The sequence below is a fragment of the Pelodiscus sinensis genome, unplaced genomic scaffold, assembly GCF_049634645.1.
Source record: "Pelodiscus sinensis isolate JC-2024 unplaced genomic scaffold, ASM4963464v1 ctg234, whole genome shotgun sequence".
Lineage (NCBI taxonomy): Eukaryota > Metazoa > Chordata > Testudines > Trionychidae > Pelodiscus > Pelodiscus sinensis.
The window spans coordinates 1-26129 of NW_027465923.1; the positions used below are offsets into that span (position 1 = coordinate 1).

Sequence of the window (26129 nt, forward strand, 5' to 3'; positions counted from 1 at the left end):
GTGGAGTTTGAAGTGTCATTTCTACAAAGCGCTCAAAATCTCTATTAAGAGCCCCATAATAATGCAGGTGGCTCTTCCAATTGGAACAGACAGAATTATCATGGGATCAGGCAGAGAGGGACACACATGTTGATAGGGAAACCTGCTGAAATGGCCATGTCTGGGCAGTGATCAGTGGTCAGAATTAGCTAGTATGCACTGAGATGTCAGGCAGTCCCAGACCTCCAAGGTATGTCGGTGCCAAACTCTCCTTGAAAACAGTGAAGTGAACCTAGTAAATACCCTGGAGAATTGTGGCTGAAATGGCCAAGTCTGGGCAGTGATCAGTGGTCAGAATTGGCTAGTATTAGCTGAGTGGCAAGAAAGTGCTTGTGTCATTTGATCTTTTCCCCCCATTCTTACCCTTTAAGAATTGGGTCTAAGCTAACACACATTGGCCAATTTGTTCAATTCTTACAGCTCAGTAGAACGTACGGCTCGATTTTCACGATCTACTTGGGCTCCGAGCGGGTTGTGGTGCTCCATGGATATGAGGCGGTGAAGGAAGCTCTGGTCGATCTTGGGGACGAGTTCAGCAGAAGAGGAAAAATGCCACTATTTGAGACAGCTACCAAGGGAACAGGTATGTGTGGATGGAATAACATCTGCGTATAGGACTGATATTATTTGTTTGGCGAGAAAAGAGGCAGAGTTTTGTTAATACTAGTAAAAATCAGAGAGCATAGACACAAAATCTGTGACGCTGAAGTTGAAGCTGAACCTTTGGCTCAGGCATGTTTGGTTGTTTGCCAAACAAACAGACAGCGTCAGGCCTCCCTCCTTTCAGGCCTGTTCTCTACTCTTTTCCAGGTATTGGTTTCATCAATGGGGAGCCGTGGAAGCAGGTCCGGAGATTTCTCCTCACAACCCTGAGAGGATTTGGGATGGGGAAGAAAAGCATTGAGGAGCGGATCCAGGAGGAAACCCGTTTTCTGGTGGAAAGACTCAGAAACACGCACGGTGGGGATTGTTTCTTGTCCACTGAACACTGAGCAGAAAGACAACTCTTGTCTTTGCTTTTCATGATGTTATTTGTTTGGGTCTAACATCTTATAATGGAAGCCGTGAGCTGCCCCGACAGCACCCTATAGTGATGTCATAAGAAAGGATGGGTGAAAGGTGCCAGAGATAAACCCTTCCGGTTGCTGCTTTGTCACATTTGTCCCCTGTGATGTGACCAAAGCACAAACGCATGATGCTTGTCTAGAGTGTGTAGACACTGACACAGTGAGCTGCATTAGAGAGGGTTAGTTCCAGTGTGCTGGGTTCACAAGCCACCTATACCTATGGTTTGCTAATTCTCATTTTCTTCCCTGCTCCAAGTCTGACACACGCTTGGCACCAAATTTCTAGAGTGAAGGGCTCCGTGGGAACGTCTGTAACCCCGTGGACATAGGCAGGGCTTCATAAAGGATGCTCGTTCCCTTGTTGGATGATTTCATGTGCCCATCTTTTGTTATTTCATGTCTTTGGTCCAGGCGCGTTCCTGCCATCTCCATTTCAATGCCTGGGCCACCAGTTACTGCTTCCCCTTCCTCTAGGATTTTTCCCTCGTGACCTTTTCTCTCTCCATCTGACACTGAGCATCTATCTCCAGCAGCTGTTTGAGAACTTGGAGAGTAGGCGGGGGGTCTTCAAACATCCCCAGGTGTCAGCAAGGTAGAGCGAGAGCGACTCCACCTGGTGCTAGCTGGTGATGATGGTACTACCACACAAGTGATGGCCTAGCCACTGGGCAGCCCCCCTTGTGAATGGGTCTCAGGGCAGCTGAGCACTTGGCCAGTCCGCGTGCGACAGGGCCTGATGCTGTCATCCCCTGGATAGCTCTTCAAAACCACCCGGTGCGCCCAGCCTGGCTCTCCAGGGCTGGTTTCAAGGCTCTGGGATCCATCATCAGCCATTGCTACTGTAGTGGTGTCTGAGCACTCTGGATTCTTCCAAATCGCTGTGCCTTGGGGTAGCTGCCCACTTTGCCCCCACCTGTCTGCGCACCTGACTGAGCAGGATCCGTTCTGTGAAATTGGCTCCAGACCAGACAGGAGGGTATCGCTCAGACAGGGACTGATGGCCCTTTGTCAGACCAAAACGGGCCAGGCAGGGAGCCGCACAGCGCAAACACTGCAGCCGGATTGCCAAGGAAAAGGTGGGAAGTGCTGGTTTCATGGCGTGTGTGAGAGGAAATTGTGGGGACGGGCAGCCCTAACCCCCCTAAATCCGTTTCCGCAGGGCATATTGCTGTGAGACCCCCAGTATCCCAGTGCTGCTGCTGACTCTAGTGTGGAAGGAGAAGTCCTTTCTGTAAAACTGACTCCTTTTAGTTTTGGTTCCCTCCAGAGCGGTCCTTTGACCCCAGGCTCTTCCTCGCCCACGTTGTCTCCAACGTCATCTGCTCCATCGTCTTCGGGGACCGGTTTGACTATGAAGATAAGAACTTTGTTACTTTGATTAGCCTCATATTGGAGATTAGCAAACTCCAGCAATCTTCCCGGGCAGCGGTATGTTGAGGGATTTGTTCTGGTTTTATTGACTGTAATGGGGAGGGGATTTCGCATTCTTTCTTTAGTAATTTTCCCTAAAAATTGTTATATGACATTCCCCATAATGGTCCCGTTCTTCTCATTGGGCTGCTGCTACTATCAGACTGACCTTCCAGCTTCTTTCTCGGGGATGTTTAATTTCCCTCACAAAACAAGTCGTCAGCCAGAATTCGATTTGCTCAAGGATGTTCTGTGACAACACAATTGGGACAAATCAGGGAAATCTCCAGTCAATACCGTGATACCAACGCCAGTCTTAATTCACATGCCCTAGCGCTTTTGAAATGTGCTATGTGAATGTAATCGCATTCTCCATCTCCAAAGCCAACTTCCTTTCGCTTCCATTTCATACCCACCCCGTAAGCGCGCCCCCTTTTTCTGAGAGCCTCCCCAAATGCACAGTGAAAGGCCAAATATTCTGCCGATGTGATTCAGATAAAATTGATGAAGATACAATAGCAGACAGTCTGGCCCTGCATCTTCCGCTTCAGGAAGTTGAATGCATATTTTCCTTTTAGAGTTTATAATGGAGGATTGCTACCTAAGAAAATCTGTGGCAGGAGGGAAGGCTAGGCATTTCCGTAGGTTTTTTCTTCAGGAGAAGAATGTGTGATTTGTTGGAAAAAATGGAGTATGTCTTAGGTGACATAACTAAACCTCAGTGCAGTTTTCTGGGGAATTTGTATCTGTATTATACAGTCTTAGTTTGAACTTGCAATGTTCTGTTGAATTTTGATTTTGATTAGAAGGCTCCCTAAAAGTATTTAATTGTATGGCTGTACTTGTGTCATTGGGGTGACAAGTGAGACTGTCCTTGTCTCTTGAGTCCAGATAAATCAACCCATGTTTTTTTTTTTCAATCTTTATAGCTGTACAATTTTTTCCCAACGCTCATGGATTATGTTCCTGGACCTCACCAAAGGCTATTTGAAATTTTTGAGGAGTTAAGAAGATTTGTTGGGGAGAGAGTGAAAGTACATAAAGCGTCGCTGGATCCCAGTTCCCCTCGGGACTTCATTGATGCTTTCCTCATCAAAATCGATGAGGTGAGTGAGGGCAGCAGCTCTTTCCCAGCAGTGTGGTAAGGATGTTAAATATTGGTAAATTGACTAGTCAGGTAGTGGATGAAATTTCCGTTGTCTACTCAACTGGTCGATAGGCACTTCCGCATTCCTGCTCTGAAATGTACAAGAGCCGCTGCTGGGGATCTTTTACATTTCAAAGGAGGAATTCGGTACTCTGTGTGCAGCCCAGAGCCAGCTGACTCCGGGCTGGCATGAGGGCATGCCTGCTTTGAAATGTACAAGAGTCCCCCTCTGACACTTGGCTCCCTGCTCCACTGCCAATTCCTCTTCCCCCCTCCTCCTTTGCTGCCTCTATCAACTGGGCTGTCCGATAACATCCTTATACTTGGTGGGGGCTGAACATCTCATGGGGATACATTTGTTTAATAATCATAGACTCATAGAACCATAGCACTGGAAGAGACCTCAGAAGGTCATCAAGTCCAGCCCCCTGCTCTAGGCAGGACCAATCCCAACTAAATCAACCTGGTTAGGGCTGTGTCAAGCCAAGACTTAAACACCTCTAGGGATGGAGACTCCACTACTTCCCTAGGTAACCCATTCCAGTGCTTCACCACCCTCCTAGTGAAATAGTTTTTCCTAATATCCAACCTGGACCTCTCCCACCACAACTTGAGACCATTGCTCCTTGTTCTGCCATTTGTCACTACTGAGAACAGCCTCTCTCCAGCCTCTTTGGAACCTCCCTTCAGGAAGTTGAAGGCTGCTATCAAATCCCCCCTCACTCTTCGCTTCCGCAGACTAAACAGACCCAAGTCCCTCAGCCTCTCCTCATAAGTCATATGCTCCAGCCCCCTAATCATTTTTGTTGCCCTCTGCTGGACCCTCTCCAATGAATCCACATCCTTTTTGTAGTAGGGGGCCCAGAAATGCACACAATACTCCAGATGTGGCCTCACCAGAGCCGAATAAAGGGGAATAATGACATCTCTGGATCTGCTGGCAATGCTCCTCTTAATGCAACCTAATATGCCATTAGCCTTCTTGGCTACAAGGGCACACTGTTGACTCATATCCAGCTTCTCATCCACTGTAACCCCTAGGTCTCTCTGCAGAACTACTAATTAACTGGTTGGTCCCCAGCTTGTAACTATGCTTGGGATTCTTCCGTCCCAACTGCAGGACTCTACACTTGTCCTTGTTGAACCTCATCAGATTTCTTGTGGCCCAATCCTCCAATTTGTCTAAGTCACTCTGGACCCTATCTCTGCCCTTAAGCGTATCTACCTCTCCCCCCAGCTTAGTGTCATTTGCAAACTTGCTGAGGGTGCAATCCATCCCTTCATCCAGGTCATTAATAAATATATTGAACAAAATCGGTCCTAGAACCGAACCTTGGGGCACTTCGCTAGAAACCAACTGCCATCCTGACATCGAGCCGTTGATCACTACCCGCTGGGCCTGGCCTGGCCTCCTAACCATCTTTCTATCCATCTTACCATCCATTTATCCAATCCACATTCCCTTAACTTGCTGGCATGAATATTGTGGGAAACCGTATCAAAAGCCTTGCTAAAGTCAAAGTATATAACATCCACTGACTTTCCCATGTCCTCAGAGCCAGTTACCTAATCATAAAAGCTAATCAGATTGGTCAGGCACGACTTGCCCTTTGTGAATCCATGCTGACTATTCCTAATCACTTTCCTCTCATCCAAGTGCCTCAAAATGGATTCCTTAAGGATCCCTTCCATGATTTTTCCAGGAACCAAGGTAAGACTGACCGGCCTATAGTTCCCTGGATCGTCCTTCTTCCCTTTTTTATAATGACAGCAGTTTGGTCACCTGTTGAGTAGAAGATGTTTATTTTATGGCCTGGTAAGACTATTTCTTACAACTTTACATTCAAACCTGAAACGCTTTCCCCAAATTGTTTTTCAGGAGCAAAAGAATGGCGACTCAATATTTACAGAAAAAAGTATGCTAGAAAGTACAGTTGAGTTATTTTTTGCTGGAACAGTGAGCGTCAGCCACACCCTATGCTTTGGACTCCTGGTTCTTCTGAAATACCCAGAAATAGAAGGTAACAATACACACGTGCTCTCAGTCGCAACTTTTAAAGTGATAATTAGAAAATATTATAATAGGAAAACCATGATAGCCAATCTATCAGTGCAAAGACACTAGAAGGTGTCTTTCCAGTAGATACACAGATGTTACCACCATTTTTCAATGCCAGGTGTGTTTCTTTTCCTGGTAAGTTAATCGGCCATTGGAAATAAATTCTTGACCATTGTTATTTCTTTATACAGTGCCTTCGATATTTCTGTATAACAAGAGAAAACACACTTCAATTCAAGATACTAAGGATGTAAAGTTTCAAAACACTAAACAAATTTAACAACACAATTTGCATTTACAGATGACTGATCTTAAAGCCTTTTTTTGCCCCTTGGACCTGTTTTGTTTTATAGTACAATGGCCCTGTTTACAACAATAAGATCTATATTGACAATGTAACAACACTATACATCTTACATTGCCCTCTATACACGGTCTTTTTCAAGGGCATTCTCAAATACGAAAGAAGTGAGCAAAGAGTCCTGTTCTAAGAGTAGCAATCTGGCCAAATCACTTCACTCTGAGAATTGGGGGAAAAAAGTCTCAGGTGTCAATAGATTTATTTAGGAAAGAACACATTATAATTTTGGGGTTGAGAAGCAGTAAAATAACGACCTCAGCTTTCCATTGGGAGCAACCGGAATGTCAAAGGGAATCACTGAAAGAAAGCCGCTGAGCTTTGTGGGGGAGACGTGAGAAATGCCTGGAGCAAGAAATGGATACACAGTGTGTCCCCTTCAGCCACCAGATCACCTGGCAGTGAGCCATGTTGCTATCACATGGTGGTAGTTCATTGGTTAAGGGAAGTGAGTGGAAGATGGGTCGGGGGGTTTCCTGCCCCAGGCCCCTGCAGGCAGGAGTTCTCATCTGAAGAACCCCATTGCAACGCGCAGTCTTGTGCCTGTATTGACCATCTGAGCAAAGGGCCCCAGGGCTGAATGAGCCGTTGGGAGTGAATTCCTCTCTCAGATCCAGACCAGAGTTGATGCTCCCAGGCAGGGGCGGCTCGTGAAGTGGAGGCAGTCTCGGCTGACACTGGCCAGGCTGTGCCAGCTCTGAGAGTAACAGGCAAGCTGCAGGTGGAGTGGACTGGCAAAGTCATCGCATCTTCCGAAGTTATCAGCTTGCCGGTGTCAAGATTGTGGAACTCAAAGCTCGGCCAGTGCTCGAGACTCTGCCCAGAGCAGAGGGGGGTGACACAGCGGAGGGCAAATCTGTAGGAATTTACCGTTACTGTTAAACCTCACTCATCTGGTTACAGCGAAAGTTCACGAAGAGATTGACCGTGTGATTGGCCGAAGCCGAAGCCCTGGCATGGCGGATCGAAGCCAGATGCCCTACACAGATGCCGTGGTACATGAAATCCAGAGATTCCTTGCACTTGCGCCTATAGGTTTCCCACATGCTGTGGCTAGAGATGTTCATCTCAAGGAGTACGTGATTCCCAAGGTCAGTTCCGAATGCCTGCGTGTTAAAGGTCAAGTTGGTTTACTCTTCTCTCTGTTTAATTTCAAATTATTCCTTCAACGTGATTGGTGCGGTGGGTGTGTTTACTGATTTATCAGTCATGGTCCAGGTGTTGTTGAGTCCCTCTCAGTCTCTACCTAAAGAAGAACAGAAGTTGGAAGTGTTCAGGTTTTCCAAAGCAAGCAACAAAAAAAACTCCTCCAATTCAAAGTTATGATATTTTTAATAGATTCAAACTTACACATTTGGTCAACTCTTTTAGAACTCTTTGGTGAAATTTCTCTGTACCTGTTGCTTTCAAAATGTCTAACTTCAGAAGCTTCACGCATTCTATAGTAGTGTGCATAGATACAAGGCCAGAGGAGACCACTGTGATCATCTACTTTGATTTTCTTTCCAGGAAGGAAGGCTCATAGGCCTTTCTCAGACTAATTCCTTTAATGCAGCTTCTCTCCCATATGCGGGGTATGTTGCTGATTTAACTAATCTGGCTACAGCTACTCAAGAGAGAGCTCTTGGAGTCATTGTGGATAGTTCTCTGAAAATATCCCTCTGTGCAGCAGCAGTCAATAAGCAAACAGAATGTCAGGAATCATTAACTAAGGGATAGAGACTAAGACAGAGAATATCTTATTGCCTCAGTATGTGGCCATGGTTCGCCCACATTTAAAATACTCTGTATAGATGTAGCCGCCTCATCTAAAAAGAATATATTGACTTTGGAAAATGTTTTTAAAAAGTAACATGATGAGGGGTTTGGAATGGGTAATGAGATTAAAAAGACTGGGACTTAACAGTTTAGTAAAGAGTTGACTAAGGCAGGATATGATAGAGGTCTGTGCAATTATGACTTGTGCGGAAAAAGAGAATAAGGAAAAGTTATTTACCTAGTCCCACAGCATAAGTACTAGGGCTCACCAAATGAAATTAATTGGTAGCAGGTTGAAAACAAACACAGCGCGCAGTCAACCTGAAGAACAAGTTGCTAGGGGATGTTGTGAAGACCAGGAGTTTAACAGGGTTCAAAAAAGAACTAGATAGATTAATGGAAATCAGGACCATCATGTTAGACCAGGTGGGAATGGGTGACAGGAAAGGGATTTCTTGATCATTCCTCCTTCTGTTCATTCCCCGTGGGGCACCTGGCATTGGCCATGGTCGGAAGACAGATACTGGGCTAGATGAACCTTTTGTCTGGCTCAGTGTGGCTGTTCTTATGTTCTTAGGTCAGATACACTGAGTAATAGGAGAAAATTATCTCCTCTATCTTACGGCACTTTACACAGAGACTGTACTATCGCCATCCCCAATTTACAAACGCAGTAACAAGGGATCTGAGACTGAAAATGACCTGTCCAAAGTCACCCCGTGTATCCCATCTCTGTCAGTGAGTAGTGTCAAGGTGGACTGCACTTCAGTGGAATTCGCTCTGCTCATGAGATGTTATTTCTGCTTTGTTTGAAAGCATGAAGTTGAGGGGATTCACAAAAATGAAGAAAAACAAAGATCAGTCCAACAGTCAAGTGAATTTTGGAGGTTTCTCTCTTTTGGCGAATTTCCACCTTAAGTCTTTTTTCTGCTTTTGCTAATTCAGGGCACCACGATATTCCCTGTACTGAAGTCAGTTCTATATGACAGCAGGGAATTTCCAAACCCAGAGCAATTCAACCCGGGACACTTCCTGGACGAAAATGGTGCCTTTAAGAAAAGCGATTTCTTCATGCCGTTTTCTGCAGGTAAAAGAAGCTGCTTTTGTTTCAGATCCCGGCCTGTCTCCTAACTTTCCCTGGTTGTTCTCAGACTGGTTTGTGCGCAGTGTTTTGGGTGGCTCATGAGGAAGGATCTGTCACACTAGCAAAGCAACTATCAGTCTTTGCACCACTCTCTCTTCCTGCTTATTGGTCTGAAGGGAGTGTTTGGACTAGGCATACACTCCCTTTGCTTCACGTCACCTGAAAACTTCTGGTCTTGCTTTGTGTGGTGTCTGTCTGGTGTAAATTAATCCATGGTGAAAGGTGCAGACAAAGCTAACATCGAAGGAAATACCAAATCTAGAGGAGCCAGTTGCGTAGTCATGTGGGACCATGTAAATATCGACTATCCCTCACTGGCGTTGGTCAGCCTCTTCTTAAAACCTTCCAGTGACGGGAATTCCACAGCCTCCATGGCATGTCCTAGAGCTTGACTAACCCTATTTTTAATTTTCCTCTCTAATCTCTAATCTAAATCTCCCTGATTGCAGAGTAAACCCATTAATTCTTGTCCTACCATCAGGAGGAAAAGGAAAACAATTAATTCCCATCCTCTTATAGCAGCCCTTAGGCTATCTGAAGTCTCTTTACTGTATCCCTGGTCTGTCATCGTATCTGATGACCACACTGGTCCGGGGATCAGCTTTTGTAAACCTTCGAGCATGATTCATTTTGTTGTGTTACTCTGAAATCTCTCCAATGTATCCACGATTCCTATAGCGAGGAGCTCAGAATGGGACAGGCTGCTCCAGTGGAGACATCACCAGTGCTGAGCAGAGCAGGAGAATGCCCTGCCGTGCCTTCCGTAACCCACGCCCGCTAATACATCCCAGAATGTTATTAGCCTATTCTGCAACTACATCACACTACATTCCTACTTTGAGGAAGTTTTTTTGACAATTGACAGTTCAACCATCTAATGGTAATTTCATCTAGTCCACATGCCCCTGGTTTGTAGAGGCCTCTCTCTGATAGATCACTGAGCCTGTTGTAGAAATCTTTTGGTCTGAATTGGCTTGATTTGTTCTTCACAAATCCACACTGGCTTGGCTTTTCCTCATCAATCCTTTATCACCTACATGCTTTGAATTGGATTTAGTTAGTTTTGGTGTCTTTCTAGGCTGACTGGTTACACTTGCTCTGATCTTCTTTCAAACCTTCAACATCTCTTAGGGAACGGCCATTATCTTCAATCTCTGTGTGCATCTAACCTTAACCCGGAGCTGTTGCTTCCATAACAACTGTATTTAAAATGTGCTGCAAAGAAAGATCTCCTGCCTCAACTCAAAATTCCGTTTCCTTGCAGGGAAACGGATCTGCTTGGGAGAGGGCCTGGCTCGCATGGAGCTCTTTTTGATACTCACGGCGATTTTACAGAACTTCACCCTGAAACCCGTTGTTGAACCCAAAGATATTGATATTATTCCAGCAACATCATCTGTGAGCAATCATCCAAAACCATATGCGCTCCGTGTTCTTTGTCGGTAAAGGTTACCTCAGTACAAGGGAAGTGCTTGTGGTAGGCACAGAAATGCAGTGTCTATACACAGCAGAGGTAGATGCACCATTGAATGCTGGGGTTGTGTTGGCCTCACCTCTTCCCTTCTCTACCCCCCAAGCTAGCAGAAATTCTTACTATGGTTCATGCAGGATCCAGGGTGGCTGGGAAGGCTTTATCTGCTTTTTGGCTTCCTGGGTGCCTTGGACTTCCCGTAGCCGTACTAGTGAACCTGGTGAGCGGTGCCCCAGAACCTGCATGGAATATAAAAGCTCAAGTTCACTCAGTCACTTCCAGCTGCTGCACTTTTCTCCAGCAGGAGATGCCGGATCACGCCCAACCCCGCCCTCTGGAGAGCCCAGGTGCTGTGCTGCTTCCTTTGCAGGTTCCTTCCACTCCTCCCTACAGAGCTCCCTAGCCACTGGGCCCCTCACCGATCCTCTCTCTCTGCATGGCTGCTGGGCACCCCTTCTAGCTGCTAAGAAAGCTGAATAACAAGCCAGGAGGATAAGGGGGAAGCAGTAGATGTGCTGTACTTAGACATAAGAAAAGCACCTAATACAGTCGCGCATGATCTTCTTAATAATAAACAAGGGCAATACAGTGTCAGTGGGGCCTAATATAACGTTGTTACATAACCGGTTGGATAACCACTCTGAATGAGTCATTATCAAAGATTCACAGCCATGCTGGAAGGGCATAATGAGTGGAGTTGTGCAAGGATCAATTTTGGGACCGGTTCTGATCAATAGCTTCATCAGCCACTTAGATGACGGCATAGAGAGAACGCTTAGAAAGTCTGCAGATGATCCCAACCCAGCAGGTGTTGCAAGTGCTCTGGAGGACAAGATCATAGTTCAAAATGATCTGGACAAACTGGAGAAATGGTCTGAGGTAAATAGGTAAAGATCAATAAAGAGAAAGGCAAAGTGCTCCGCTTAGGAAGGAACAGTCAGTTGCACACACACAGAATGGGAAGCGACTGTCTAGGAAGGAGTCCTGCAGAAAGGGATCTAGGGGTCAGAGTGGACCACAGGTATGAGCCAACAGTGTGATACTGTTGCCAAAAAAGGAAACATTCGTGGATGCCTTAACAGGAGCGTTGTGAGCAAGACATGAGAGGTGATTCTTCCGCTCTGCTCTGTGCTGAGTTGGCCTCAATGGGAGTCAGATTCCAGCCATTTTCTTCCTCTCAGGGTGCAAATTCCCGGGAAAGGGGAGGCCTGACACCCTGTTTTACTGTGTGAAGAAAGGACAGAGATTCCCGGTTAGCTGTACGTGCTGCTTGCCTTTATGCGCCCCCAGGATCAATGAAGGGCCATTGTGTAATGCCGGGAAGTCAAAATCAATCAGGAACCTGCTGAGCCTCTACTGCATGAGCAAAAGGCCAGCGGGCTCCCAGCTAAGGCTGTAGGGCAGACTCATCACTCTCTCTGTAAGTGTTCTCAGTGCACTAGACCCAAAGAACCTGGCACTGGCATTTCTAATGCCCAAGTATAGCGCTCTTCATGAGCTACATTTTACATCACCAGTGTTCACAAACCCACCTGGCACCCGATGGAAAATCTGCTCCATCTCTTTTACAAAGGAATTGCACAAGTGTTGTTTGTTTCAAATGTGATTTGCTTTTGGTGAGGGATTTGTCTGGAACGGGGGGCAGGACAGGGGAAGAGAGGAGGGAGACAGTGGGGAAGGGAAAGGGAGGGGGCCTGGGCAGAGCAAGGGTGGAGTCTGGGTGGGGCCATGTGCAGAAAACACCTGCTGCGGCGTTAGCCAGGCTCCACAGGCGGCAGCTTCCCCCACTGCCCATGCTGAACAACCTGGGCTTGGGCATGAATCTGACTGTCGTTGATTCTGGACTCGAGTCCTCGGTGACAGAAATGAGCTCGTTGTCTTGAATCAGATAATTGCTGGATTTTTATATAACGGTGATTTAAAAAATAAAGTATATTATCAAAACTAACCGTCCATTGACTCGCAAAGCCACGTGCCGTGATCGTGGGGTGTCCTCAGACAGGCGCAGGTGGGAACAGACGCTGTGTGAGTTCTCAGGTCAACTTTGGTGCAGTTGACAATTATGGAAACTTTGTCATTGACCAAAATTTGGTAACAGTGTCTGGCCCTTGAGCGCGAATTGCCCAATGAAAATAAATCGTGGTGATACAGCACTTGGGGCTCGACATCTTGCTTTGATAGGCAGAGTTCCTGTGGCTTGGCTAGAACTAGAGTTCTCCCTGCCTGGCTCATTCATGCCATTTAAAGGAAGCGCAGTGTTAACACAGGGTCTGAATGGAGGACCCAAACCTCCCGTTCGCATGCCCAACCCTTCTCTGCAGCCCCCCACTCTCATTTGGCAGCCAGGGTGAGTTTGCAGTACGCTATGATGCATTAGAACTAATGATGCCTATGTTTTTATTTTAATTCTGTAGCTTCCTTTGATCTGTCTGTTTTCACTTGCAAACACTTAAATCCTATGGTTTTACTTAATACGGTCACTTTTGTGTACTATCAAGCCCAGTGTAAATAATTATTACCTGTGGGTGCAATTGGTGCGCATATTCTCTCTTTCATTGAGAAAGTGGCCAAGCGTCCTTTGAACTTTCTTTGTGTAAATTTGTTACTCCGAGAAAGACGGATTAGTTTGGGGCTTCGATCCTTTTTGAGGGGTGGGTTCCTGGGTGATGTGTCCTAGAGCTGCCTATTCCCAGAGCTGAACAGGTCCAGTGTGTCTATTGCCAGCGCTGGGGAGGCAGAAGGCAGTCCCATTCACGTTCCTGAGCCCTCCTCCCCCTTCTGGTTCCTAATTCTTTCCTTCCCCTGCTGCTGCCCCCAAATAAAACCTCCCGTTCTTTGAACAATGGTCTCTTTATTGGTTGAACTGCAGGGCTGGGTGGGGGATGAAAGGCAAACACAAGGAATGCAGGGGCAACTTGTGGAGAGCCACGTGGAAGAGGCTCAAAATACTGGCTTCAAAGCCTCTCTGATTTTCCCTACCCTTCGCTGTGCTCTTCTTACCGAGCTGGTGTCTGCCTGCTCAAGTTCTCTGGTGAGGCGCTCTGCCTCAGCCCCATACACTGACAGATAAATTTTCCCCTGGCTCTCTCAGAGATTATGGAGCGTACAACACCCTGCCACCACAAGGGACATGTTGCCTTTGCTGAAATCAAGGCCGAATCAGGAGACTCCTGAGCCTTCCCTTTAAACGTCCAAATGCACGTTCGACCACCATCCTGCCCTCACTCAGCCTGTTGTTGAACTCCTCCAGGCTGGTGTCTGGGCCGCCCGTGTACAGGTTCAAGAGCCATGGGCAAGGTGCTCAAGGGTGAAGATGGGGAGGTGCGCTCCACCTAGGGTGCCATGGCAGTTAGGGAGCCCCACCACAGCAAAGCCACGCACTATGGTGTCCACAGTTCCCAGAATCCCAACCCTCTGTAGCACAAGGGCATCGATCACCTGGGCTACTTGTGCAACAGCAGGCCCCACTGTAGATTTCCTTGCTCCGAACTGATTGGCCGCTGATCGGAAGCTGTCTGGCGCTGCACGCTTCCAAGGGGCAATTGCCACACGCTTCTCCATAGCCAGAGTGGGTTTCACAGCACCAGGACCGGCATTGCACTGTGTCCAGAGGATTGAATGGTGGCTGTGCAGGTCCTCCATGCCACCCTCAACTTTCTCCTAATCCTCTTCCTGTTAAAGGGCCTGGCGTGCACTGTCCAAGTGCTGCAGCATTGAACGTCCCACGACACACACATCAGCATCACAATGGCTGTGGCAAACCAGGCTCTGGGCTCATCTTCCTGACGACTGTGAAGACAAGGAGAGCCCCTAAAGGTGCGAGCACACTGCTTCCCCTTTATCACACTGCAGGGCGGAGGGACGAGGTGAGTGTATTATGGGATGCTGGAGGCATGAGCCAATAGCCAGCCACCGCACAGTTTTGTTGACAGCGGACACTATGAGCATAGCCCAGCATGCAAAGCTACCCATGGTGCATTGCTCTCTGAGTCGATGGTCGGTTGCCTACACGGGATGCGCTGCTTCAGACTACATTTGATTTACCCCGTGGTGTGGACATGGACTTAGCAATATCGGGTGGTAAGAAATCAGCCTTGACTTGGAGTATAGTCGCACCCTCAGAGTCTTAATGTTTCAGTTTGACACCAAGAGTCGTACAGAGATGGCATCCAGGAAGGTCGACCACAAGAGATTTTAAAGATTTTGTGAAATCTCTGGAAACAATCAGGATTCGGTCTCAATTTGTAACAAATTTCAAGATCCAGTTTTTCTCAAGTGTCAGCTGATCCTTTATCCATAGATTAAATCTTGGAGCACAACATGAAAAGGAATCCTTATCCTACACATGTTCCAGCTGGCACCACGCATCTGAGAAATGTTTAACCACACGGCTGGAGAGAGCGGGTCGTTTCATGGCAGTATGGGCTACTTTACAGTAATTCTGTATAGGGTTAAATATCAATCTCCATCAATGAGTACACAGGAGAAGGGGAGATGAGCTATTACTAAAAGTTCAAAGGACTTTGTTCCTAGTTTCATAACTCTGATCATCTTTCTTAGTCGTTAGCACTGAGCCTCCTATTGGCCAACTCCTTGCACCCACCTTTGCTGTGCAGAATATAAAAAGGGAGATGTCTGAAATACAAGTAATCCGTTAGCCCCCTGAACCATTGCTACATCCAACAATGGACCCGCTGGGAACAACCACTGTGTTCCTGGTCATTTGTGTCTTTTGCCTTCTCTTCCTCTTCACGTGGAGAAAGACGCCTGGAAGTGGGAAGCTGCCACCTGGGCCTGTTGCTTTTCCCCTCATCGGGAACATGCTGCAGCGGAGAGAAAAGAGCTTGTCAGAGCATCTAGAGGAGGTAAGGGTGTTCTCTTGCTGGGTGGGTAGCAGGCATTTAGCACAGCCTAGCTCAAGCCCAGCCTGGTGGCAGTGCCATGTTCGCTGAAATGCCCGAGTTACTGCTTCACAAAACAATCAGCCTTGGATTGCAGATGTAAATGGTTTGGGATAATCCACTGCTTGTGTTACAGGTGAGTGTGTTATTCAGAGGTAACCCAGAGTGCCTCAACAGCGGCACTGCCCTGGGTAGAAGTTGTCGCTGGCTGGGCTCAGTGGTCTAGTGTGTTATGTAAGGAAATGGCAGACACAAGGCTTCAATTCTGGTCCTACCTTTTCCACAGACTCCAGGTGTGCCCTTGGGCATGTCACATAACCTCTTTGCCGTTGTTTCCCATCTGTAAAATTGCTCTATTGACATTTGCCTGGATCACAATAGGAAGGTTAGGCAGAGACTGCAGCTCAGCATAGAACCAGCTCACAAGACTGATTAAATGCTGGCAGCATTTCTGTGGAGTTTGAAGTGTCATTTCTACAAAGCGCTCAAAATCTCTATTAAGAGCCCCATAATAATGCAGGTTGCTCTTCCAATTGGAACAGACAGAATTACTGTGGGATCAGGCAGAGAGGGACACATACATAGATAGGGAAACCTGTATAACAACATGATGCACTGAGATGTCAGGCAGTCCCAGACCTCCAAGGCATGTCGGTGCCAAACTCTCCTTGAAAACAGTGAAGTGACGCTCCTAAATACCCTGGGCAGTGATCAGTGGTCAGAATTGGGTAGTATTAGCTGAGTGGCAGGAAAGTGCTTGTGTCATTTGATCTTCTCCCCCCCCCATTCTTACCCTTTAAGGAGTGGGTCTAAGTTAACACACATTGGCCTTTTTGTTCAATTCTTACAGCTCAGTAGAACGTACGGCTCGATTTTCACGATCTACTTGGGCTCCGAGCGGGTTGTGGTGCTGCATGGATATGAGGCAGTGAAGGAAGCTCTGGTCGATCTTGGGGACGAGTTCAGCGGAAGAGGGAAAATACCACTATTTGAGAAAGCTACCAAGGGAGCAAGTACGTGTGGATGGAATAACATCTGCATATAGGACTGATATTATTTGTTTGGCGAGTAAAGTGCCAGAGTTTTGTTAATAATAATAAAAGTCGGAGAGCATAGACACAAAATCTGTGACGCTGAAGTTGAAGCTGAACCTTTGGCTCAGGCATGTTTGGTTGTTTGTCAAACAGACAGACAGGCAGTCGGGTCTCCCTCCTTTCAGGCCTGTTCTCTACTCTTTTCCAGGTATTGGTTTCACCAATGGGGAGCCGTGGAAGCAGCTCCGGCGATTTGCCCTTATGACCCTGAGAGACTTTGGGATGGGGAAGAAAAGCATTGAGGAGCGGATCCAGGAGGAAACCCGTTTTCTGGTGGAAAGACTCAGAAACACGCACGGTGGGGATTGTTTCTTGTCCACTGAACACTGAGCAGAAAGACAACTCTTGTCTTTGCTTTTCATGATGTTGTTAGCTTGGTTCAACCATCTCATAACTGAAGCCGTGAGCTGTCCAGACAGAGGCCGGTAGTGATGTCAAGTAAAAGGATGGGTGAAATGTGCCAGAGATGACCCTTTCCGGTTGTTGCTTTTTCACATTTGTCCCTTGTGATGTGTGACCAATGATCAAAGGGATGATGCTTGTCTAGAGTGTGTACACAGTTATCTGTAATATAGAGGGTTAGTTCCAGTGTGCTGGGTTCACAAGCCACCTATTCCTATGGTTTGCTAATTCTCATTTTCTTCCCTGCTCCAAGTCTGACACATGCTTGACACCAAATTTATAGAAATTATAGAAATTAATTATAGAAATTTCTAGAGCGAAGGGCCCTATGGGAATGTTTGAAACTCCTGTGGACATATGCAGGGCCAAAATGGGCCAGGCAGGGAGCAGCACAGCAAACACACTGCAGCCGGATTGCCAAGGAAAAGGTGGGAAGTGCTGGTTTCATGGCGTGTGTGAGGGGAAAGTGTGGGGACGGGCAGCCCTAACCCGCCTATGTCCCTCTCCCCAGGGCATATTGCTGTGAGCCCCCCAGTATCCCAGTGCTGCCACTGATTCTAGTGTGGAAGGAGAAGGCCTTTCTGTAAAACTGACTCCTTTTAGTTTTGGTTCCCTCCAGAGCGGTCCTTTGACCCCAGCCTCCTCCTCACCCACGTCGTCTCCAACGTCATCTGCTCCATCGTCTTCGGGGACCGGTTTGACTATGAAGATAAGAACTTTGTTACTTTGATTAGCCTCATATTGGAGATTAGCAAACTCCAGCAATCTTCCCGGGCAGCGGTATGTTGAGGGATTTGTTCTGGTTTTATTGACTGTAATGGGAAGGGGATTTAGCAATCTTTCTTTATTAATTTTCCCTAAAAATTGTTATATGACATTCCCCATAATGGTCCCCTTCTTCTCATTGGGCTGCTGTTACTACCAGACTGACCTTCCCATTTCTTTCTCGGCGATGTTTAATTTCCCTCACAAAACAAGTCATTAGCCAGAATTCGATTTGCTCAAGGATGTTCTAACACAACACAATTGGGACAAATCAGGGAAATCTCCAGTCAATACAGTGATACCAACGCCAGTCGTAATTCACATGCCCTAGCGCTTTTGAAATGTGCTATGTCAATGTAATCGCATTCCCCATCTCCAAAGCCAACTTCCTTTCGCTTCCATTTCATACCCACCCCGTAAGCGTGCTCCCCTTTTCTGAGAGCCTCCCCAAATGCACGGTGAAAGGCCAAACGTTCTGCTGATGTGATTCAGATAAAATTAATGAAGATACAATAACAGACAATCTGGCCCTGCAACTTCCGCTTCAGGAAGTGGAATGCATATTTTCCTTTTAGAGTTCATAATGGTGGATTGCTACCTAAGAAAATCTGTGGCAGGAACGAAGGCTAGGCATTTCCGTGGGTTTTTTCTTCAGGAGAAGAATGTGTGATTTGTTGGAAAAAATGGAGTATGTCTTAGGTGACATAACTAAACCTCGGTGCAGTTTTTCTGGGGAATTTGTATCTGTATTATACAGTCTTAGTTTGAACTTGCAATGTTCTGTTGAATTTTGATTTTGATTAAAAGGCTCCCTAAAAGTATTTAATTGTATGGCTGTAGTTGTGTCTTTGGGGCGACTAGTGATACTATCCTTGTCTCTTGAGTCCAGATAAATCAACCTATGTTTTTTTTTTTAAAATCTTTATAGCTGTACAATTTTTTCCCAACACTCATGGATTACGTTCCTGGACCTCACCAAAGGCTATTTAAATTATTTGATGAGTTCAGAAGCTTTGTTGGGGAGAGAGTGAACACACATAAAGCGTCTCTGGATCCCAATTGCCCTCGGGACTTCATCGATGCTTTCCTCATCAAAATCGATGAGGTGAGTGAGGGCAGCAGCTCTTTCCCAGCACTGCGGTAAGGATGTTAAATGTTGGTAAATTGACTCGTCAGGTAGTGGATGAAATTTCCGTCGTCTACTCAACTAGTCGATAGGCACTTCCGCATTCCTGCTTTGAAATGTACAAGAGCCGCTGCTGGGGATCTTGTACATTTCAAAGGAGGAATTCGGTACTCTCTGTGCAGCCCAGAGCCAGCTGACTCCGGGCTGGCATGAGAGTGTGCCTGCTTTGAAATGTACAAGAGTTCCCCTCTGACATTAGGCTCCCTGCCCCACTGCCAATTTGAAATGCAGCGCAGAGCAAGGTTCTGCTGGTGACTCCCCAGCGGATTCCGGTCTCCCCGCAGCATTTCAGCAGATGCCCGGGTTCCACAGCGCCACTTTGAAGTACCCTCTTCCCCCCTCCTCCTTTGCTGGCTCTATCGACTGGGCTATCCGATAACATCCGTACGCTTGGTGGGGGCTGAACATCTCCCGGGGCTACATTTGTTTAATATTGACCTGGGGCATGGGTGTTGAGACGCCCGAAGGGAAGAAACGGTTTGTACTGAAGGAAAGTACGCTATTCTGCTCTGTTCTCCTGCTTCCTATGAAGTAAAAAAAAATCAGCTGTTATATTGAAAAGGCCCAAGTACTGCAGTAATGCCGCTGTAATCTGTGGTGCCATGGGCCATTTATTTAAGGTTTTATAATGACAGCAGTTTGGTCACCTGTTAGGTAGAAGATGATTATTTTATGGCCTGATAAGAATATTTCTTATAGCTTTACATTCAAACCTGAAACACCTTCCCCAAATTGTTTTTCAGGGGCAAAAGAATGGCGACACAATATTTACAGAAGAAAGGATGCTACAAAGTACAGTTGGATTATTTTTCGCTGGAACAGTGAGCGTCAGCCACACCCTATGCTTTGGACTCCTGGTTCTTCTGAAATTCCCAGAAATAGAAGGTAACAACACACACGTGATTTCAGCCGCAGATCCAGAGAACATTTGGGATATGTGTGGGAGGGAACAGCTTTAACCATGATCTCAACAGCTATTTCGGCACATGAGAACTCTGAGGCTATGTCTACACTGGCGTAATTTTGCGCTAGAGCTATGCAAATGAGGCTAAGAGTGGAATATTGCCGAGCCTCATTTGCATATTTACTGATCCGGAATTTTGCGGAAGAGGGGGGTGACACAGTGGAGGGCAAATCTGTAGGAATTTACCGTTACTGTTAAACCTCACTCATCTGGTTACAGCGAAAGTTCACGAAGAGATTGACCGTGTGATTGGCCGAAGCCGAAGCCCCGGCATGGCAGATCGAAGCAAGATGCCCTACACAGATGCCGTGGTACATGAAATCCAGAGATTCCTTGCACTTGCGCCTATAGGTGTCCCGCGCGCTGTGACTAGAGATGTTCATCTCAAGCAGTACATGATTCCCAAGGTCAGTTCCGAATGTGTGCGTGTTAAGGGTCAAGTTGGTTTACTCTTCTCTCTGTTTAATTTCAAATTATTCCTTCAACATGATTGGTGCGGTGGGTTTGTTTACTGATTTATCTGTCATGGTCCAGGTGTTGTTGAGTCCCTCTCAGTCTCTACGTAAAGAAGAACAGACGTTGGAAGTGTTCAGGTTTTCCAAAGAAAGCAACAAAAAAAAACCCCTCCCAAACTCTCCACTGTGATCATCTACTTTGATTTCCTTTGTAGGAAGGAAGGCTCATAGACCTTCCTCTGACTAATTCCTTTAATGCAGCTTCTCTCTCATTTGTGGGGTATGTTGCTGATTTAACTAATCTAGCTACAACTACTCAAGAGAGAGATCTTGGAGTCATTCTCTGAAAATGATAGTTCTCTGAAAATATCCCTCTGTGCAGCAGCAGTCAATAAGCAAACAGAATGTCAGGAATCATTAACTAAGGGATAGAGACTAAGACAGAGAATATCTTATTTCCTCTGTATGTTACCATAGTGCGCACACATCTTGAATACTGCATTTAGATGTAGCCGCCTCATCTAAACAGAATATATTGACTTTGGAAAATGTTTTTAAAAAGGTAACATGATGAGGGGTTTGGAGATTAAAAAGACTGGGACTTTCCAGTTTAGTAAAGAGTTGACTAAGGCAGGATATGATAGAGGTCTATACAATTATGACTTGTGCGGAAAAGAGAATAAGGAAAAGTTATTTACCTAGTCCCACAGCATAAGTACTAGGGCTCACCACATGAAATTAATTGGTAGCAGGTTGAAAACAAACACACAGCGCGCAGTCAACCTGAAGAACAAGTTGCTAGGGGATGTTGTGAAGACCAGGAGTTTAACAGGGTTCAAAAAAGAACTAGATAGATTCATGGAAATCAGGACCATCAGTGCCTTTAGACCAGGTGGGAATGGGTGACAGGAAAGGGATTTCTTGATCATTCCTCCTTCTGTTCATTCCCCGTGGGGCACCTGGCATTGGCCATGGTCGGAAGACAGATACTGGGCTAGATGAACCTTTTGTCTGGCTCAGTGTGGCTGTTCTTATGTTCTTAGGTCAGATACACTGAGTAATAGGAAAAAATTATCTCCTCTATGTTACGGCACTTTACACAGAGACTGTACTATGGTTATTCCCAATTTACAAACGCAGTAACAAGGGATCTGAGACTGAAAATGACCTGTCCAAAGTCACCCCGTGTATCCCATCTCTGTCAGTGAGTAGTGTCAAGGGAGGACTGCACTTCCGTGGTATTCGCTCTCCTCATGAGATGTTATTTCTGCTTTGCTTGAAAGCATGAAGATCAGTCCCACAGTCAAGTGAATTTTGGAGGCTTCTCTCTTATGGTGAGTTTCCACCTTAAGTCTTTTTTTCTGCTTTTGCTAATTCAGGGCACCACGATATTCCCTGTACTGAAGTCAGTTCTATATGACAGCAGGGAATTTCCAAACCCAGAGCAATTCAACCCGGGACACTTCCTGGACGAAAATGGTGCCTTTAAGAAAAGCGATTTCTTCATGCCGTTTTCTGCAGGTAAAAGAAGCTGCTTTTGTTTCAGATCCCAGCCTGTCTCCTAACTTTCCCTGGTCGTTCTCAGACTGGTTTGTGCACAGTGTTTTGGGTGGCTCATGAGGAAGGATCTGTCACACTAGCAAAGCAGCTATCAGTCTTTGCACCACTGTCTCTTCCTGCTTATTGGTCTGAAGGGAGTGTTTGGACTAGGCATACACTCCCTTCGCTTCACGTCACCTGAAAACTTCTAGTCTTGCTTTGTGTGGTGTCTGTCTGGTGTAAATTAATCCGTGGTGAAAGGTGCAGACAAAGCTAACATCGAAGGGAATACCAAATCTAGAGTAGCCAGTTGTGTAGTCATGTGGGACCATGTAAATATCGACCATCCCTCACTGGTGTTTGTCAGCCTCTTCTTAAAACCTTCCAGTGACGGGAATTCCACAGCCTCCTTGGCAAGCCTGTTCTAGAGGTTGTCTAGCCCTATTTTTAATTTTCCTCTCTAATCTCTAACCTAAATCTCCCCGATTGCAGAGTAAACTCATTAATTCTTGTCCTACCGTCAGGGGGAAAAGGAGAACAATTAATTCCCATCCTCTTATAGCAGCCCTTAGGCTATCTGAAGTCTCTTTACTGTATCCCTGGTCTGTCATCGTGTCTGATGACCACACTGGTCTGGGGATCAGCTGTAAACCTTCGAGCATGATTCATTTTGTTGTGTTACTCTGAAATCTCTCCAATGTATCCATGATTCCTATAGCGAGGAGCTCAGAATGGGACAGGCTGCTCCAGTGGAGACCTCACCAGTGCTGAGCAGAGCAGGAGAATGCCCTGCCGTGTCTTGCATAACCCACGCCCGCTAATACATCCCAGAATGTTATTAGCCTATTCTGCAACTACATCACATGCTTTATGTCTATTTAATGTGTGATCCACCCCTTAAACTCTTCCAGCAGTACCACTGCTTTGCCGCTAGGGCCCATGGAATAGTTGTGCAAATATGAGACTCACACTGAATTCTGTTAACCGAGTCATTCATGAAAATATCAACCACTCTGCAACAAACTGTAAATAGCTACTTTTTCAACAATTGAAAGGTCAATCATCGAATAGTAACTTCATCTAGACCACATTCCCCTAGTTTGTAGGGGCCTCTCTCAGCTAGGCTGCTAACCCTGTTGTAGAAGTCCTTTGGTCTGAATTGGCTTGATTTGTTCTTCACAAATCCACACCGGCTTGGCTATTCCTCATCAATCTTTTATCACGTACATACCTTGAATTGGATTTAGTTAGTTTTGGTGTCTTTCTAGGCTGACTGGTTACAGTTGCTCTGATCTTCTTTCAAACCTTCAAGATCTCTGAGGGAACGGCCAGTATCTTCAATCTCTGTGTGCATCTAAACTTAACCCGGAGCTGTGGCTTCCATAACAACTGTATTTAAAATGTGCTGCAAAGAAAGATCTCCTGCCTCAACTCAAAATTCCGTTTCCTTGCAGGGAAACGGATTTGCTTGGGAGAAGGCCTGGCTCGCATGGAGCTCTTTTTGATACTCACGGCGATTTTACAGAACTTCACCCTGAAACCCGTTGTTGAACCCAAAGATATTGATATTATTCCAGCAACATCATCTCTGGGCAATCATCCAAAACCACATGAGCTCCATGTACTTTGTCGGTAAAGGTTACCTCAGTACACGGGGAGTGCATCTGGAAGGCATAGAAATGCAGTGTCTGTTCACAGCAGAGGTAGATGCACCACTGAATGCTGAGGTCATGTTGGCCTCACCTCTTCCCTTCCCAATCCTCCACGCTTGCAGAAATTTGTATTATAGTTCATGCCGGTTCCAGGGTGGCTGGGAAGGCTTTATCTGGTTTTTTGGCTCCCTCGGTGCCTTGAACTTCCCGTAGCCGTACCTGTGAACCTGGGGAGCCCCAGAACCTGCATGGAATATAAAAGCTCAAGTTCACTCAGTCACTTCCAGCTGCTGCACTTTTCTCCAGCAGGAGATGCCGGAACACGCCCAACCCCGCCCTCTGGAGAGCCCAGGTGCTGTGCTGCTTCCTTTGCAGGTTCCTTCCCCTCCTCCCTACAGAGCTCCCTAGCCACTGGGCCCCTCACCGATCCTCTCTCTCTGCATGGCTGCTGGGCACCCCTCCCAGCTGCTAAGGAAGCTAAATTGTCTGAATAACAAGCCTTGAGGATAAGGGGGAAGCAGTAGATGTGCTGTACTTAGACATAAGAAAAGCACCTAATACAGTCGCGCATGATCTTCTTAATAATAAACTAGGGCAATACAGTGTCAATGGGGGTACCATAAGGTGGTTGCTTAACCGGTTGGATAACCACTCTTAGTGAGTCGTTATCAATGATTCGCAGCCATGCTGGAAGGGCATAATGAGTGGGGTTGTGCAAGGATCAGTTTTGGGACCGGTTCTGCTCAATAGCTTCATCAACCACTTAGGTGATAGCATAGAGAGAACGTTTAGAAAGTTTGCAGATGATCCCAACCTAGAGAGATAGCAAGTGCTCTGGAAGACAGGGTCATAATACAAAATGATCTGGACAAACTGGAGAAATGGTCTGAGGTAAATAGGTAAAGATCAATAAAGAGAAAGGCAAAGTGCTCAACTTAGGAAGGAACAGTCAGTTGCACACGTACAGGATGGGAAGCGACTGTCTAGGAAGGAGTCCTGCAGAAAGGGATCTAGGGGTCAGAGTGGACCACAGGTATGAGCCAACAGTGTGATACTGTTGCAAAAAAAGGAAATGGATGCCTTAACAGGAGCGTTGTGAGCAAGACATGAGAGGTGATTCCTTCGCTCTGCTCTGTGCTGAGTTGGCCTCAACGGGAGTCAGATTCCAGCCGTTTTCTTCCTCTCAGGGTGCAAATTCCCGGGAAAGGGGAGGCCTGACACCTTGTTTTACTGTGTGAAGAAAGGACAGAGATTCCCAGTTAGCTGTACGTGCTGCTTGCCTTTATGCGCCCCCAGGATCAATGAAGGGCCATTGTGCAGGCTGCCTGTGTAATGCCGGGAAGTCAAAATCAATCAGGAACCTGCTGAGCCTCTACTACATGAGCAAAAGGCCAGCGGGCTCCCAGCTAAGGCTCTAGGGCAGACTCATCACTCTCTCTGTAAGTGTTCTCAGTGCACTAGACCCAAACAACCTGGCACTGGCATTTCTAATGCCCAAGTATAGCGCTCTTCATGAGCTACATTTTACATCACCAGTGTTCACAAACCCACCTGGCACCCGATGGAAAACCTGCTCCATTTCTTTTACAAAGGAATTGCACAAGTGTTGTTTTTTTCAAATGTGATTTGCTTTGGGTCAGGGATTTGTCTGGAATGGGGGGCAGGACAGGGGAAGAGAGGAGGGAGACAGTGGGGAGGGGGAAGGGAGAGGGCCTTTGCAGAGCAAGGGTGGAGTCTGGGTGGGGCCATGTGCAGAAAACACCTGCTGCGGCGTTAGCCAGGCTCCACAGGCGGCAGCTTCCCCCACTGCCCATGCTGAACGACCTGGGCTTGGGCATGAATCTGACTGTCGTTGATTCTGGACTCAAGTCCTCGGTGACAGAAATGAGTTCATTGTCTTGAATCAGATAATTGCTGGATTTTTATATAACGGTGATTTTAAAAATAAAGTATAATATCAAAACTAACCGTCCATTGACGCGCAAAGCCACGTGCCGTGATCGTGGGGTATTCTCAGACAGGCGCAGGTGGGAACAGACGCCGCATGAGTTCTCAGGTCAACTTTGGTGCAGTTGACAATTATGGAAACTTTGTCATTGACCAAGAGTTGGTAACAGTGTCTGGCCCTTGAGAGCCAATCACCCAATCGCGATGATACAACACTTGGGGCTCAACATCTTGCAGAGTTTTCTGTGGCTTGGCTAGAACTAGAGTTCTCCCTGCCCTGTTCTTTCATGCCATTTAAAGGAAGCGCAGTGTTAACACAGGTAAGCAGGGTCTGAATGAAGAACCTAAACCGTTCGCATGCCCAACACTTCTGTACAGCCCCCCACTCTCATTCACCAGCCAAGGTCAGTTTGCAGTACGCTATGATGCATTAGAACTAGCTGTGTGTGTCTTTTTATTTTTATTCTGTAGCTTCCTTTGATCTGTCTGTTTTCACTTGCAAACATTTAAATCCTATGGTTTTACTTAATCCGGTCACTTTTGTGTACTATCAAGCCCAGTGTAAATAATTATTACCTGTGGGTGCAATTGGTGCGCATATTCTCTCTTTCATTGAGTAAGTGGCCAAACGTCCTTTGAGCTTTCTTTGTGTAAATTTGTTACTTAGAGAAAGACGGATAGTTTGGGGCTTCGATCCTTTTTGAGGGGTGGGTTCCTGGGTGCTGTGTCCTAGACCTGCCTACTCCCAGAGCTGAACAGGTCCAGTGTGTC

At 46.5% G+C, this 26129-nt stretch overlaps 2 protein-coding genes across 2 annotated transcripts; both read left to right on the forward strand.

The window, feature by feature from the left end:
- Positions 1–440: 440 nt before the first annotated feature.
- Positions 441–12401, forward strand: LOC142825025 (cytochrome P450 2H2-like). Its single transcript, XM_075916760.1, has 8 exons — positions 441–622; positions 850–999; positions 2374–2534; positions 3446–3622; positions 5543–5684; positions 6984–7171; positions 8784–8925; positions 10247–12401. The coding sequence occupies exons 1-8, from the start codon at positions 589–591 to the stop codon at positions 10426–10428; spliced, it is 1176 nt and encodes a 391-aa protein (XP_075772875.1). The 5' UTR covers positions 441–588; the 3' UTR covers positions 10429–12401.
- Positions 12402–14049: 1648 nt separating this feature from the next.
- Positions 14050–25378, forward strand: LOC102463663 (cytochrome P450 2H2-like). Its single transcript, XM_075916759.1, has 9 exons — positions 14050–15318; positions 16205–16367; positions 16597–16746; positions 17470–17630; positions 18544–18720; positions 19545–19686; positions 19985–20172; positions 21600–21741; positions 23214–25378. The coding sequence occupies exons 1-9, from the start codon at positions 15139–15141 to the stop codon at positions 23393–23395; spliced, it is 1485 nt and encodes a 494-aa protein (XP_075772874.1). The 5' UTR covers positions 14050–15138; the 3' UTR covers positions 23396–25378.
- The last annotated feature ends 751 nt before the right edge of the window (positions 25379–26129 follow it).

Bases quoted from the DNA above. Each gene is read 5' to 3' on its own strand.
- LOC102463663 (XM_075916759.1), top strand. From the start codon at position 15,139: ATGGACCCGCTGGGAACAACCACTGTGTTCCTGGTCATTTGTGTCTTT. The intron at 15,319-16,204 runs GTAAGGGTGTTC...CAATTCTTACAG, and splicing joins TGTCAGAGCATCTAGAGGAG to CTCAGTAGAACGTACGGCTC. The intron at 19,687-19,984 runs GTAACAACACAC...ATCTGGTTACAG, and splicing joins GAAATTCCCAGAAATAGAAG to CGAAAGTTCACGAAGAGATT.
- LOC142825025 (XM_075916760.1), top strand. From the start codon at position 589: ATGCCACTATTTGAGACAGCTACCAAGGGAACAG. The intron at 623-849 runs GTATGTGTGGAT...ACTCTTTTCCAG, and splicing joins GACAGCTACCAAGGGAACAG to GTATTGGTTTCATCAATGGG. The intron at 8,926-10,246 runs GTAAAAGAAGCT...GTTTCCTTGCAG, and splicing joins CTTCATGCCGTTTTCTGCAG to GGAAACGGATCTGCTTGGGA.